This window comes from Thermothielavioides terrestris, chromosome 1 (genome assembly GCF_000226115.1).
Source record: "Thermothielavioides terrestris NRRL 8126 chromosome 1, complete sequence".
Lineage (NCBI taxonomy): Eukaryota > Fungi > Ascomycota > Sordariomycetes > Sordariales > Chaetomiaceae > Thermothielavioides > Thermothielavioides terrestris.
In genome coordinates, this window is record NC_016457.1 from 3,542,474 (window position 1) to 3,556,712 (window position 14,239).

The following is a 14,239-nucleotide window of genomic DNA, read 5'->3' on the forward strand; positions in this document are numbered from 1 at the left end:
CTCAGACCGCATTTCCCTTAAGGAGGATGGGAGATGGCGCACAATCAGGGGGCGAAGAGGAAGAAGATGAATCTAATCTGCCTAGTAATTACACGATATTCGCGCTCAACGCACCAAGCGTGATGCGTGCTTGTCGCCAATGGAAATATAGAACAGGACTCAGGTTCTGCAAAAGGATTCGTGATCCTCCTAGAGGGGGTGAACATGGAGACGGAGTACTCATGTAGATCGCCATTGTTCAAATTGTGATCGACGCCGGTAACGTCCTTTCCGGTGAACCTGGCAGAACCCTGTTGGAGGATCGAGCTCTGTAAAAGCCTTGTAACATTTAGAACTTCAATAGCTTCCCGATCGCTGCGTCTCGCTGCGGTGTGTCAGACGTCAAGCGCCAACAACAATAACAACAATCGCTACGGTGTGTTCCTGCTCGATACCATCGATCCCACTTCTCAATCACTTTCTGTTACGCTTATTGCCCCTAGTTTGCGGTGTGGGAACACCTGCCTTCCGCTGTAGGACGCTTTTTGCTCGCTGCGTTAGGGCGGATTCCAGGTTTGTCGGCTTTCAAATGTTGGCCCTACCTTATATACTCTAGATTCACTCTTGCATTGCCAACATGCACCTATCCGCGATAACGTTAGCCGCCTTCGCTCTGCTCGCCCAGAGAGCGCTGGGAGGTTGCAGCAACCGCCCTTGCGATGCCAGCCATCTAAACTCTCCGGGTGGATGGTGTGTCTATGGCCACGATTTCTATTGCAACGATGATGGCTATCAGTGTGAATTCTGGTGATCACTGCTAGCGAATGGTCGCGATCTTGGCAGGCGAGCAGAATGGTTGATTACGGTGTAGCACGCAGCAGGCCCGCGGCGACATGCTTGATAAGGCTGACAGGGACACGGGTGGTTGGCTTTGCGACGGCTCCCAAGAGCGGAGCGGTTTGGCGCTATATATGGATACTTTAGCAATATTAGTTGTGGATGTGTCGACTACACCGACTTGCCCTCTTCGGTCCCTGCAGAGATTCGACGCGGATTAGCCATTCGCCTGCTGTCTCACGACTGCAGTCTCGCGAGTTCTCACGCAAACAAGCTTAAGATGCACGGTTAGGTGCATGGCTGCGGTAACTAACCCGGAAATTGCAGGTTCCCGTCTGCACCCGCCATGCCGAGTCCCGCCCCCCAGGGTGATCGGCTGTTTCTGTGCTCTGGCGATCCGAAGCCTCGATGCGATCAAAGACCTCTGGGGCCGGCGGACTTCCTACAAGGACGAGTGGCCAACGAGGGTCGACGTGGCGTGCGACGAGGAGCCCGAGCATTGGGCCCAGATCGCGCGCGAGCTGTGTAGACTGATTTCGTGAACATGGTATAAACAAGTCACTTACGATGCATATGCGTAGGTGGAAAGCCATAAAAAGCGAGGACCGGCTTACGTACCCTATAATTAGTCCTAAAACGGGCGTCTGGAATGCGGCTCGTGGCTATATTTAAAGCGATGGAATTGATTGTCGCTAACTCAAAATAACTGCAGAAACGCCGCACGACCCACAGCATCGCTTTCTGCCCCAGCGGCCAGTTATTCTTAGAGGAATACTACGCCCTGGCACTTGTCCACTAGAGAATGCGAGCGTTTATATAGGTACTTTGTATATAAGAATGCTGGGTTGACATAGACCTTGACCTGCAGTGATGACACCGACCCCTTTTGCCTGCGTTTTCGCACTGCAGCTGCTCGCCTTGCGGAACACGTGTACGTTTTCTGCAGTCCCTTATAGGTGTACGCCCTCATCTCGAATAGAGAGACGCTAGACGTCCTAGTTGGCTAGCTGTCACGTTAGGGGTAAGGGGCTCAGAGCTTGGCACAGCGCACTGGCTATGGTTTCCCCACTCCTGGGTGTATATATACCACGCTCTGTTCAGTCTTTAGCCCTCCTTTGTACTAGAACAACGCACTCTCTCTTTATATTCCGATGCTCTACTACGATCCTACCGTTGTATCTATACTTCGTAGCTCGCTATAGCGTATTAGTTATAAGCCTAGGCGCTCTATAATTGTATATAGCTAGTAACCTATAGTAAGCTCTCTCTCTCTCCTTTTCTTACGCTCTATATCTTAATATAACGACTATTGAGAGTAGCTTAACTATTATACTCTAGTCCTATACGGATTAGACTAAGTAGTTTATAGAGCTTAAGCTTATAGCTATAAGCAATGGTATTTAAGACAAATATAATCTAGATACTCTCGACGAGCCTTAGAATAAGTAACTAAAAGTTCCTTTAGAGGATAAAGTAGTTGAAGAGCTTTATAAGAAGCGTACTAAGGAATTAGATATTCCTATAGGCTAAGCCCTAGCTCCTATTGAACAAGAGATTGTGAGGAGAGCAGCGAAGTGGGGCTATATAGGATGCAGAGGCATATGTATTGAGAGAGGTGCTCCTCTTATACTAAGTGGGAAGAGCGCCGAGGTCTATATACATATGTGGGCAGAGCTGATATATACCCCCTAAGCGCAGGGAGCCTAGCAGATATAGTTATATATACACTAGTACGCGACATACCCCCTAGACAGACTCTCAGGAGGCTGTCTATAGAACACGTATACTAGGCATTGACTCTAGAGCTTGCACTATAAGGCGCATTGAACTGTAGCCTCTAGTATTGATCCTACTATTATATGTAGCCGCCGCTATTATACAAGTTGTCTATATGCCATTGTATAAGCGTTGTAGCATGTACGTTAGCGAATTGTATACTACGCTAAATACGGTTAGACCGTCGTTGGCATTGTTGTAAGCGCCATTGATCGCATTGTATATAGTTCTCAATTATATAGCGCGTTCTATTCCTATCCTCCATTTAGATACGTATCTTAAATTGTGTTGCCTCGATTATAGGTATAGGTTGTATAATTGAGCATTACGATCATTTATATATATACTATTGTAGCTATTGTTGCCTAATGTCTTAAATGTATACCTACTATTGCTACCTATTGTTGCATTTACACTATATAGACAATACCGTAATACTATAGGCTAGTCGATAGCTATACTCCTAGAAGTATTTAATTATAGTGAGTACGCTTTAAACCAACTCCTAAACTCTTCCTCTATAGACTATAAGCAATAGTAGTAGTATTAGCAACAACAATAATATCAATAACAACAACTATATTATCCTCTACTCACCTTGCTACTCTTGAGAAGGCCTATACCACTAAGGCGGCTAAGAATAAGCCTCCCCTACTCCTAGCTACCCCTATTAAGGCTAGCGCTAGCGCTAGTAAGAAGTAAGTATACTACAATCTACCTAACTAACGTAGTATATATATCCGTGTCTCTAATACTTATAGCAGGACCCCCGCTATATTAAAGACCCCCTCTAAGCGCGTAGTGCTCCCCTTCTCCTCCTCCTCCTCTTCGGAGGATAAGGAGGAGGAGGACGCCCTAAGAGAGTAGCCCTACCTAGGTTGCCTAAAGTCCACTATATATAGCAAGAGCTCTAGGGAGTACTAGGAGGCCTCTTATAAAATAGCCTAGTATATATGCTATATATATAATAAGAAGTATTGCTTTATATTAGTCTATTAATATAGTTGTAAAGCGTATAATACTAATAAATTAGCCCTATAAATATACTCTCTACTACTAAGTACTTCCTAGCTTTGATATAGGGGCGCTAGGAGCCTAAGCCTAATCTTATAAGTACAAATGAAAAGACAAAGGAAAAGAGCTAGTCTAACTATATATAGTAGGACTAGAAGACGTTATACGCTACTCTATACGTCCTCTTCGCTATAGAGGGCGAGGACGCTAACGCTAAGGACGACGACGACGATAACGATAAACGTACGTCTATGCCTACTAAGGGCAAGGGCAAAAGTAAGGTAAAGGCGGCTACGTCTACTAAGAAGTCTAAGAAGGCTAAGAAGGCTAAGAAGGAGGAGAGTAAGAAGGAGGACGAGGATAAGGATAAGAGTAAAGAGGAGGCTACTCTAGGCTTTGACCTAGAGGCGCTAGTACGTAGTATAGTAGTAGTGGTACTAGCCGCTATAACTCCTAAGAAGAAGAAGGGTAGTAAGTAGTTCTATATTGTTGTTTATCGTTTTATAGATGTAGGTACCCCCTAGTCTATTTTATACTAGTGTATACTCCTATATTTAGTTTGTTTTTATTTAAGCTTTATATTCCTATCCCTCTAATCGTCTCCCTAAACTATATAATGTATATCCTATAGGTTAAGGAGCTCCCTAAAGTGTTTAAACTTCTAGTAAGTCAATACCTTTGTAAGCCTATCTATAGGCATCTTAGTAGTTGGCAAGTATATAACCTCGAAAGATCCCTTTATATATTTTTAACGTAGCTATATATTGTAGATATTAATATAACGTAGGTAAGTACTAATATATTTGTTCTCTCCTACTATAAGGCGGATAGTCTATATATTATTATAGAATATAGTCTAAGATATACCTAGCTTAAGTTGCAGGTCGCTAAGGAAACGCTTAAACGCTATTGTCTTCTATACTATAGTGGATAGAGCAAGGAGCTCCGCTTCTATAGACGAGGTAGTAACTATATCCTAACGTGTAGCTTTCCAATGAACGAGCCTACTAAATAGAGAGATAAGATAGCTTTATAACGACCTATATATATTAGGATCATCTATATACAACGTATCCCCTATAATAAGTAAGATTTATATAGGAGTAGCATTCTATAGTATACCCCTAAACTAAATAGCGAGGAAGTGTATACTAAATAGGTAAGAGATCATATACTTTATAATATTAATATATATCCCTAAGGGGTTCGTTAGGAAATATAAGAGCAACGATACTAGGAACGTAACCTCTATACGTAGTATAACTATAGTATAGAGTAGCGATCTAACAAGCTTCTAGAATAGCTTGATCTACACTCGAGTAGCAGTGCTAGTAAACTTACAAAGTTCTATTATAGGGAGAGGGATACTTAGAAAGGTGATTTAATCTATAAAACTAAAGCGCTTTACAATCTTCTCGATATATTAGTCAAGGCAGAGCTAGATCTTACATTGTATATAGTCGTAGATTACCCTAATTCCTAGGAACTAAGCTATATCCCCCTTTTTATATACTTTGTACTTTGTTTTTAGAGTATCGATAATCCTCTAAGCTATTTCTATATAGTCTCTATAGTAGAAGACTAGGTAGTCGTCTATATAGAATAGTACAAGTATATACTATTAGCGGTCGAAGAACAAGTATAGCTCCTTAGGCAAAGCTATAAGGCTAAGCTTCCAAAGTGTACTAGAGAACTCTTAGTACTAGAGCAACGAAGACTCTCGAAAGCTATATAGAGCTCTTTATAGTTCTATAGGAAATCTAAGCTCTTCGAAACCCTTAGGCATCTTGTAAACAACACCCTTAGGCAGGTCTACGTTTAAGAACGTCTACACTATATTAAACTACTTGACCTCAAGATTAAACTATATAGCGATAGCCATCATTATATAGAATAAACGTACTATAAGCGTAGCTATATAAGTGCTTTACAGAGTAGTAAGCTCCTAAAGGTCACCTTATATATAGATACGAGACTTGTACTTCTCAAGGTTGCTATTCTAATCGAACTTATAGACGAAAACCCACTTTAGAGGAAGTAGTCTTCCTTTAAAGGTCTTATACCGAATTTTACACTATATCTTCCTATTAACGAGATTACAAATCTCTTCTTTAACTACTTTGATAAACTTAGGCCCTTAAGGGTAGTTGGCAAGATCTTTCTAGCGCTTTAGAAGCTTAGTAAGATCGTTAAAATACACTTAGGGCCTGCTTAGTATTGCCTTAGGATATATATTACAATGTTAGTAGACTGCCGCTACAAAAACCGTATATAATATACAGTGCTAGATACTATCGCTCTCCTATAGAGCGATTATAAAGTTATCTAAAAATATATAGCTAAACGAATACTATACGTACTAATCTAGTACGTCGATACTCTCCTTATAGTATATAGGGGCTACAAAGTACACTAGACCGCCGCTTTTACCTACACCGCTACTAGGAGACTATCTACAGATCTATCTTAAATAATAAGTTAGTAGTCTATATACTTTATATATATATTTACGCTTCTCCCTTGTTAATATAGCTATAGGTGTTCTAGAATTAGGCTAAGAACTATAGTTTAAAGCGTCTTCCTAGTTGTCTAGAGCCTCTAGCTAATCGCTAGGGTAGTCGACCTCCTCTTCACTACTAGGAGTATCGACTATAGTAGCACTTGCTATTGTACTGCCCTAGCTAGTACTTCTAGTTATACTACTAGCGACGCTACTACTAGTATCTTCGATAACTATATTAGGGGCCTCTAATAATATAGTTCCTACTAGTCTATTATCATTGCTAGTACTATAATTAGTAGGGGGGCCGCTCCCTCTAAAACCGTCTAGGCGTTCCTAGTATAGCTCTAGAGTTGGTTCTAGAGTATAAAGACCACTAGTAGGCTCCTCACCTAAACTCTAGCTACAATACTCAAGTACTTCTATACCCCCTAGATAGGATAGAGAGTAGGGAAGAGCCTACCCTTCTAGTTCCTATTTAGTTATACCCCTCAAATGTCCTAGAGAGCTAGGAATTGTCACTAGGTCTTTATAGACATCTATAACTTTAAACGGCACTGCCTTAGCGTCCTAAGGCTCTATAGGGAGTTCGATAAGCTTAACAACCTTTCTAGCAACTACTACTAATTAAGCATTAAGCTACTCCTCTCCCTTCTAGTAGAACGTATATTCGTTAAAGGTTATATTGTATATTGTTTTATTATTTCCTACCCCGATATGCTCTTAGCTAGGGCTCGCCGGTCCTTCTACCGCTTATATACAGGAAAACCGTGCCCTAAGGGCCGGATAAAAAACCTGTATCCGACCTTTAGAATCAAGGAAAAACAAAACGAACGAGTCTAAGTCCCAATACTACAAGGAAAAGGGAAAAAGAGTGGCTAGGCCAAATAGGCCTAGTAGCCTAGGGCTAGCTTGGGCTAGGCTCCTAGGCAAGGTCTAGCCTTGCGGCTAGCCTATACTCTAGAAGCCGGCCTAACTGTAGAAGCTAGTTAACCACCCCCCTTGCAAGCCTGTGGGCCTAGGCTCCTCCACCACGTAGCACATAGTAAAGGTCCAGGCGGGTCCGTATAGCCTAGGGTGCCCAGGGTCTGGGCCTTGGGGGGTGCCTGCACTAGACCACTAAGTGCTCCACCGTTTCCACACCTTCGCCGCAAGCGCAAAGGGGGGTATTGACGTCTAGGACCTAGGCCCTAAAAAGGAAGCCCTAAAGGCCTATAGCCCTCACCCTGGCCTAGGTTAGCAGAGAGCTCTGGGCCTTGGTTAGGCCTTAATGCTAAGTTAAGGCCCTATTGGTAAAGAGGAAATTAGGGGGGTCCTAGTCGGCTAGCCTCCCAGGCTTCCTACCCTATATCTAAACCCTTTGCTTCCACCGCTCCTCCCAAGCCTCCCTAAGCGTCTACCTAGTAGGCCTATAGCCAGCCTACTGTAGTGCCGCCAGTGTTTGCTTTTCCACCGTTGTAGGCTCTTACGGCCCCTGCACTCTTTGGGGCCCCCTCTAGCCTCTAGGCTTTCTAAACCTCCTATAGAGCTTAAGGCAAGCCCTGTTTATAATGTCGATAGGCCTTTGGCTCCCTAGGAGGACTAGTCGTCGAATTCGCCTCTCGAGTCGTCGAATTCGCCTCTCGAAGTCTACTAGCCTTTTATTAAGGTATAGGTCCAGAGGGGGAACCTAGGTTTCAGTCTCGAGGGTATAGGTGGGCGTAGCCTAGTAGGCCCTAGTGACCACTCGGAGGCTGCGGTTCTAGGCCTTGGCTAGGCTCCTAGCAACGCCCTAGGGCTAGCCCTAGAGGGGGGTAGGAGTGTAGGCAGTAGCGGTACTGTAGGCTATAGCACTGTGTATACACTTAGTATAGATTTCCCTAGCCTAGGCTAGGCTAGAGCCCTAAGTCTTTGTAGCAATCCTGGTTAGGGCGTACTCCTAGGTCCGTAGCTTGCCCTCTATAGCCGTCCTATAGGCCCCCTACTGTAGCCTCTAATCTAGCTAAGCTCCTAAGAACCTAGCCAACTAGGTAGGCCGTATAGGCCTAGTTCCCCCCCTCTATGGCAGGGCTAAGTGCATTGGGATAGCCTATTGCCAACGGCCTTTGTTGAAGTGCATTAGCTCGCTTTTTTCAGCTGCGAAGGCTATGCCCTAGGTTTTAGCCCACTATAGGCATATATCCTAGGCTTTTTCCAACTGCCGAACGTTGGCTTCTAGGGTCCTACTAAAGGCAAGTAGGTTAGTATCGTCGGCAAACCCTACTAGGCCTAAGTATAGGTGCCTCTCTTTTAGTACCCTATATAGGGTGCTAATATAGAGTAGGAATAGCACTGGGGATAGAGAGGAGCTTTAGGGGACCCCTGCTACTATTGGGATAGGCTCTGTAGCCCTCCTATCGAAACAGAGGATAGCCGATCGGTTAGCTAGCCAAGCCTTAGTCTATAAAACTAGCCACCTTAGGTAGCCGAGGTCCCAAAGGGTGGCTAGGAGCCTAGGGTAGTTGACTATATCGAAGGCCCTAGAAATATCTAGCTATAGGAGCAAGGCCGATGTCTGCTGCCTCTAGGCCTCTTAGACCTAAGCCACCACTAGCCGTATCGCTAGCTCTATAGACCTGTGGGCTCTGTTGCCCATTTGTTCTTTAGAGAGTAGGCCGTTAGCTTCAGCAGCCTCTACAACCCTCTTCGCTACTACTGCCTCTATAACCTTGCCAATAATAGGTAATAGAGCGATAGGCCTATAGCTAGCGGGGGTCTAGTAGGCTACTAGAGGCTTGCTAGGCTTCTATAGTACTATCTGTCAGAGAGACAGATTGTTATTGTGCCGGAGGAGAGGGCCGGCACTGGAGGGCAGGTTCGGAGGTTTAGGAGGATGGTTCGGAACAGGGAGGTTGATCGCAAGGATATGAGGTCTTTGGACCCCAGTACTAGTGTGCTTCGTCATAGAGATAGCGTAGCACGGATGGTGATTACGGTATATACAAAAATAGATTGAAGAAGCAGAGGCTGCGAGTTCAACTCGTAAAAGGATCTTATTAACAACAGGTTCTATCTCGTAAAGCCGGGAGGCATTGCATTACTATATAGACGAAGAACTGTAGTACGTATCTTAGGCTTTGTTCGGCTTACTTGAATGCTCCGAATGCTCCGAATGCTCCAACGTAGTTATAAACGCTTAGAGCTAGATCCGAGTATCCTATCGGGATTGAATTAGCTGTATTTGGTTAAGTTATAAGAGTATGACGTTTAGATCCAGAGTATAACGTTTGGATATAAACGTTTAGATCTAACGTCGTTCGGATCTAACGGCTTAACTCGGATCTAACGGCTTAAACTCGGATCTCCGACAGCTCAGACCTATTTATCTAGATTTGCTCTTAGTCGCTGTCAAACGTTAAGGTCGACAGCCTTTGACAGTTGTTATCAGTTATTAATAGTTGTTGTTAGCTATCTACGACTGCTAAAGTAGGAGCTTATAGTATTGCAGTAGTTATATTGTTAAAGAACCTTTAGAAAAAAAGGGGTTTTATTATAGGGAAATGCTTAGTATTAGTTATTTATATTGTTATATATTAACACTCCTCTATAATTTTAGCTCTCGCTTAGATTAGTTATTTATATTGTTATTATCTCCTATTACATTATAGCTCCCCTGTAATGTATATACTAGTAGAGGAAAAATTGTAAAAACCTCTTTTTAGAGTAATAGGAAAAACTCAATGTAAGAAAACCCTTTATTAGTTATTTAGGGAAAACCTATCGAGGAAAAAACCCTATTATCTTATTAAGGGAAACCTTATATAGAGAAAACCCTTTTGTCATATCGAGGGAAACCGTATATAGAGAAAAACCCTCATTATACAAGCCGAATATTTTTCTTCCACTGTTCTAGCTGTATAATAGGTATTGTTTTTGTAAGAGAATCTGCAAGATTTTCCTTGGAAGGAATATATTTTATTTGAATCTCGTTATTTTCTAGTAGTTCTCGAACAAAGTGATATCAGATATCAATATGTTTGGTTCTCTTATGAAATTCAGGGTTATTAGCAAGTTTTATAGCGCCAATGTTATCAACTAGTATAAGAGGAAGTTGTTTTGGAACAGGTATAGAAAGCTCTCTTGTTATATAGTTAAAACTGTTGCATATATATAATGCTTCTTTGCAAGCATTAGCCAAAGCTATATATTCTGCCTCTGTAGTAGAGGTTACAACGGTTTTCTAAAGAGTACTACTCTAACTTATAGTGTTATTAGCGAGTATTGTTATATAGCCAGTTACTAATCGTCTAGTATCAGGGCAGCTTGCCCAGTCAGAGTCACAGTATATCTTTAGTATCAACTCTTTTATATTGGAGCAGTTATAGAGTATTCCTTCCTCTAGGCAGTTATAAAGGTATACGAAGATATCATCAACAGCTAGGAAGTGTTCCTTTGCTAGATTTAAAGCATATTTAGCACACCTTTGTATAGGATGAGCAATATCAGAGCGCGTTTTAACTGCTAAATATAGTATTGAACCAACGTATCGTTGATACTCAACAGTCTCTTTATAGGTGGCTTACCCGTTATTTTTATACAGCTTTATACTTCGAGTTAGACTCTTTCTCAGTGGAAGTTCCTCCTTATTATACTTCTTTATTATATTTTTAGTATATTTTTCTTAGTGAAGGAGGAGGGTTTTATTTTTCTTATTTATCTTCATTTGTATACTAAGAAAAGTATTTACTTCGCCAATGTATTTGAGCTCTATATCTGTAGAGATCTTTTCTGATATCTCCTTTATCTGTTTATAATTTGGGCTAGTTATTATTAGATCATCTACGTGGCAAAGTAGTATCATTTTATAGTTATAGTTTATAAAGGCTCCTTCGTTATATAGTATTACTTTGAAGCTAAGTCTATTTAGGATATTGGAGAGGTATTTATACCAAAGTCTTAGTGATTGTTTTAGACCGTATAAGGCCTTTTTCAGTTTAAGGCACTTCTTATTTTTATCGAGGTCGCTATAAAAGCCTTGTAGCAGGGTAACATATATATCAGTATCAATATCTGCGTGCACAAAGGCATTCTTAACTTCAAATTGGTGAAGTGTCCAACCTAGGGCAGTGGCTAAGACAAAGGTTATACGATATGTCTCTAGACGGTATACTGTAGAGAAAGTCTCTAAGTAATCTAGTCCTTCTATTTGTTTAAAGCCTTGAACTACCTATCTGGCCTTGTATTTTATTATATTGTTATTTTGATCGGTCTTCAACCTATATACCTAACGGGCACCAAGTGGTTGTCTATCCTTAGGAATATCAACAATATCCTAAGTATTCTTGTCGACGAGCTCGGATATCTCAAGCTTCATTGCCTTAGACCAGTTATCAGCGTGGGGACCAGTTATTGCTTGGTTATAGCTATTTGGCTCGTTATTCCCTTCTTTTATTAGAAATATATCTGGATATTTATCTATTATCTGTGCACAGTGGTGTATCTTTTCAAATTGTTGATAGTATTGGTCTTCTTTGCGAGGGATTTCAACGACAAGTTCTTTATTGTTATCTTTATTATTATTATTATTATCTTGTATTGCTATAGTAGAGGAGTTTATACTTGCAGTCATTGACCTCGTTATTATCCTTAGATTTCTCTCAACTGTATTATCTTCTTGTATTTGAGGTTGAGACTGAGCCAAAGTCTTATTTTAAGAGTTATTCGGAGGGTTATTTGGTATTTCTATATCTAAGTCTGTAAGTTGGTTATCTATCTCCTTATTTTTATCGTTATTATTAAGCTCTTTATTAGGGAATTGGCCTTCAAGTATTTTAATATCACAGGTCCAGAAAGCCCGTTGTTTATTTGTGTTAAAGACTTTATAGATATGACTATCTTGCCTAAATCCTATTAATATGCCTTCTACAGCTTGTTTAGCGAGCTTGTTATTTCTATTTGGTCCCTTTATCTTATAGTAAGCTTTGGATCCCCAAATTCTTATATTATCAATATTTGGTTTTATTTTATATTTTGTTTCAAAAGGAGTTTTATATTTGAGACTCGAATAGGGAGTTTTATTATAGATATCAGTAGTGGCTAACAGAGCTTCTCCCTAAAGGTATTTCGGAGCTCTTGAATCTATTAACATTGCCCTTACTCTTATAAGCAACGTCTGATTTATACGTTCTGGAAAGCCGTTTAGCTCTTTGGTATCGGCTAGTGAACGCTGATGTATTATACCTTCTCTAAGAAGAAAGTCTTCAAATATTTTAGATATATATTCACCACTATTATCACTTTAGAAAATGCGTATCCTTTTGTTATCTGTCGTGTGCTAGTGCACACATGACTCTATTTGCTAGGCTCCCTGCGCTTAGGGGGCATATGTCAGCTCTGCCCATATATGTATATAGACCTTAGCGCTCCTCCTACCTAGCTTGAGAGAAGCACCTCTCTCAATATATATGCCTCTATATCCTATATAGCCCTACTTTGCTACTTTCCTCAGTTATAAGCTCGGTTTATATACAATACTTATAATAGCGGTGTAGCCTAGTTGGGGCTATCCTTCTTCTTTTCTTTAACAACTACTTCTAGTTTTTTCGATTGTCAACAACTCCTATAAGTTTATATCACCCCTATCGTTTAGTCTAAACAATATAGTATACCTCAGTTTACTTTAAGATAATACTTGAAATTAAGAAAACCGTTATCGTTACTGTTGTAGCACTTCCAACCTTCAATAGCCCTAAGGACTAGCTAAGATAGATCTTTGCTATTCGCTAAGAGGCTAACAACTTATATATCTAGTATATTATCGACCTAGATATTAAGCTCACTACTGAGGCTAAGATGCTTAGCCTTCCTATATAGCCTACCTAGGGTGTAGCTCGTTAGGCGGTCTAGGACTACCATCTTCAGGCGTAGTACACTGCATTGTAAGCCTAGAAGGCAGCTAATCCTACTACCTATAGCGAGGAACCTTAGTCAACCAATCCTATTGAGGAGGAGATCCGCTATAAATTCCTTAAGCTATATAAGGTATTCTCAAAGTCCACTATCGATACTATAGCGTTCAATATTGTTAATAAGCTCTATAAGATGATCAACATATCTATTAGCAACTGCTATATATATACCGTATATAATATTATAGAGGCTAAGAACGTCACTAGTATATATAGGTTTATATAGATGTTATACAAGATTATTGTACCTTCTAATAGCACTACTTTTATTATACTTTCTAAGGAGTATACAACTGTCTTTGCTAGAGGTAGCTAGAGCAGCGTCGAACCTAGGACCTAGATTCTCGAATATATATTAGTCCTCTATTGTATAAAGGTGGCCAATATCGCTATAGTTACTAATATAATAGCTGTTACTATATTCCTTAAGACTATATAGAGACGCTTAGATCTAGAGTAGGCGACTCGTATATTGAAGGATATTAGTGTGACTAAGAAGCTTAGCGGCAAAGGACTAACCCTTCTCGACTTAGCTCTCTTATTCAAAGCGATCCTCTAGGCTAAAGCGGTAGTCTACCTAAAGCTTGGAGCCTACCCTATACTTCTAGGAGCGTAGAACGGTTAGAAGGGTAGTTAGAAGCGTAAGAAGAACCGCGACTGCCTATATAAGCTAAAGACTTTTCGCTATTAGTAGTTTTCCTTAGAATGTTAGCAACTTTGGTACGCTCTGATAGGGGAATCTCTGAATAGTGTAACGCTTCTAAACGACGTAGTGAATATAGTACGCCAACAATTTGCTAAGGAGCGTTGGAACGACCTTCGAGTAGAGCTCTAGAAGCTCGGTTAGAAGATCTAAAACGTATTATTAAACGCTAAGACTACTAGTTCTAATAGTGGCGTAGGTCCTTTATTTCTAGGAGCGCTCTAGGTATATACTATTATCGACCTAGCGATTGTAAGCGAGTTCGAAGGAGTATATAATATATTTATATTTCTTAAGTTTAGCCTATACTCGCTTAGCAAGTGTATTCTATTTAACAATTGTAGAGTAGTTAATCTCGTTAATAACAAGGCTCTCCTTGTCCTTAGCACGTTCGTTAAGATAAGTGGTAAGACTGTTGAAGTAGGCACTATATCCTTCCTAATCTCTAGCTATAGTAAATGGATTATTAAGAACGTTTTAAACGGCGTATATAGCCTAAATACT

The 14,239-nt window shown here is 40.9% G+C and overlaps 1 protein-coding gene across 1 annotated transcript; it reads left to right on the forward strand.

Moving 5' to 3' along the window:
* Positions 1–1,162: 1,162 nt before the first annotated feature.
* On the forward strand, positions 1,163–11,186 carry THITE_154603 (uncharacterized protein; the record flags this gene model as incomplete). The annotated part of the gene is made up of 3 exons (XM_003649395.1): positions 1,163–1,169; positions 1,237–1,341; positions 11,149–11,186. 3 exons carry the CDS (start codon positions 1,163–1,165, stop codon positions 11,184–11,186), a joined length of 150 nt encoding a protein of 49 aa, XP_003649443.1.
* Between the last annotated feature and the right edge of the window lie 3,053 nt (positions 11,187–14,239).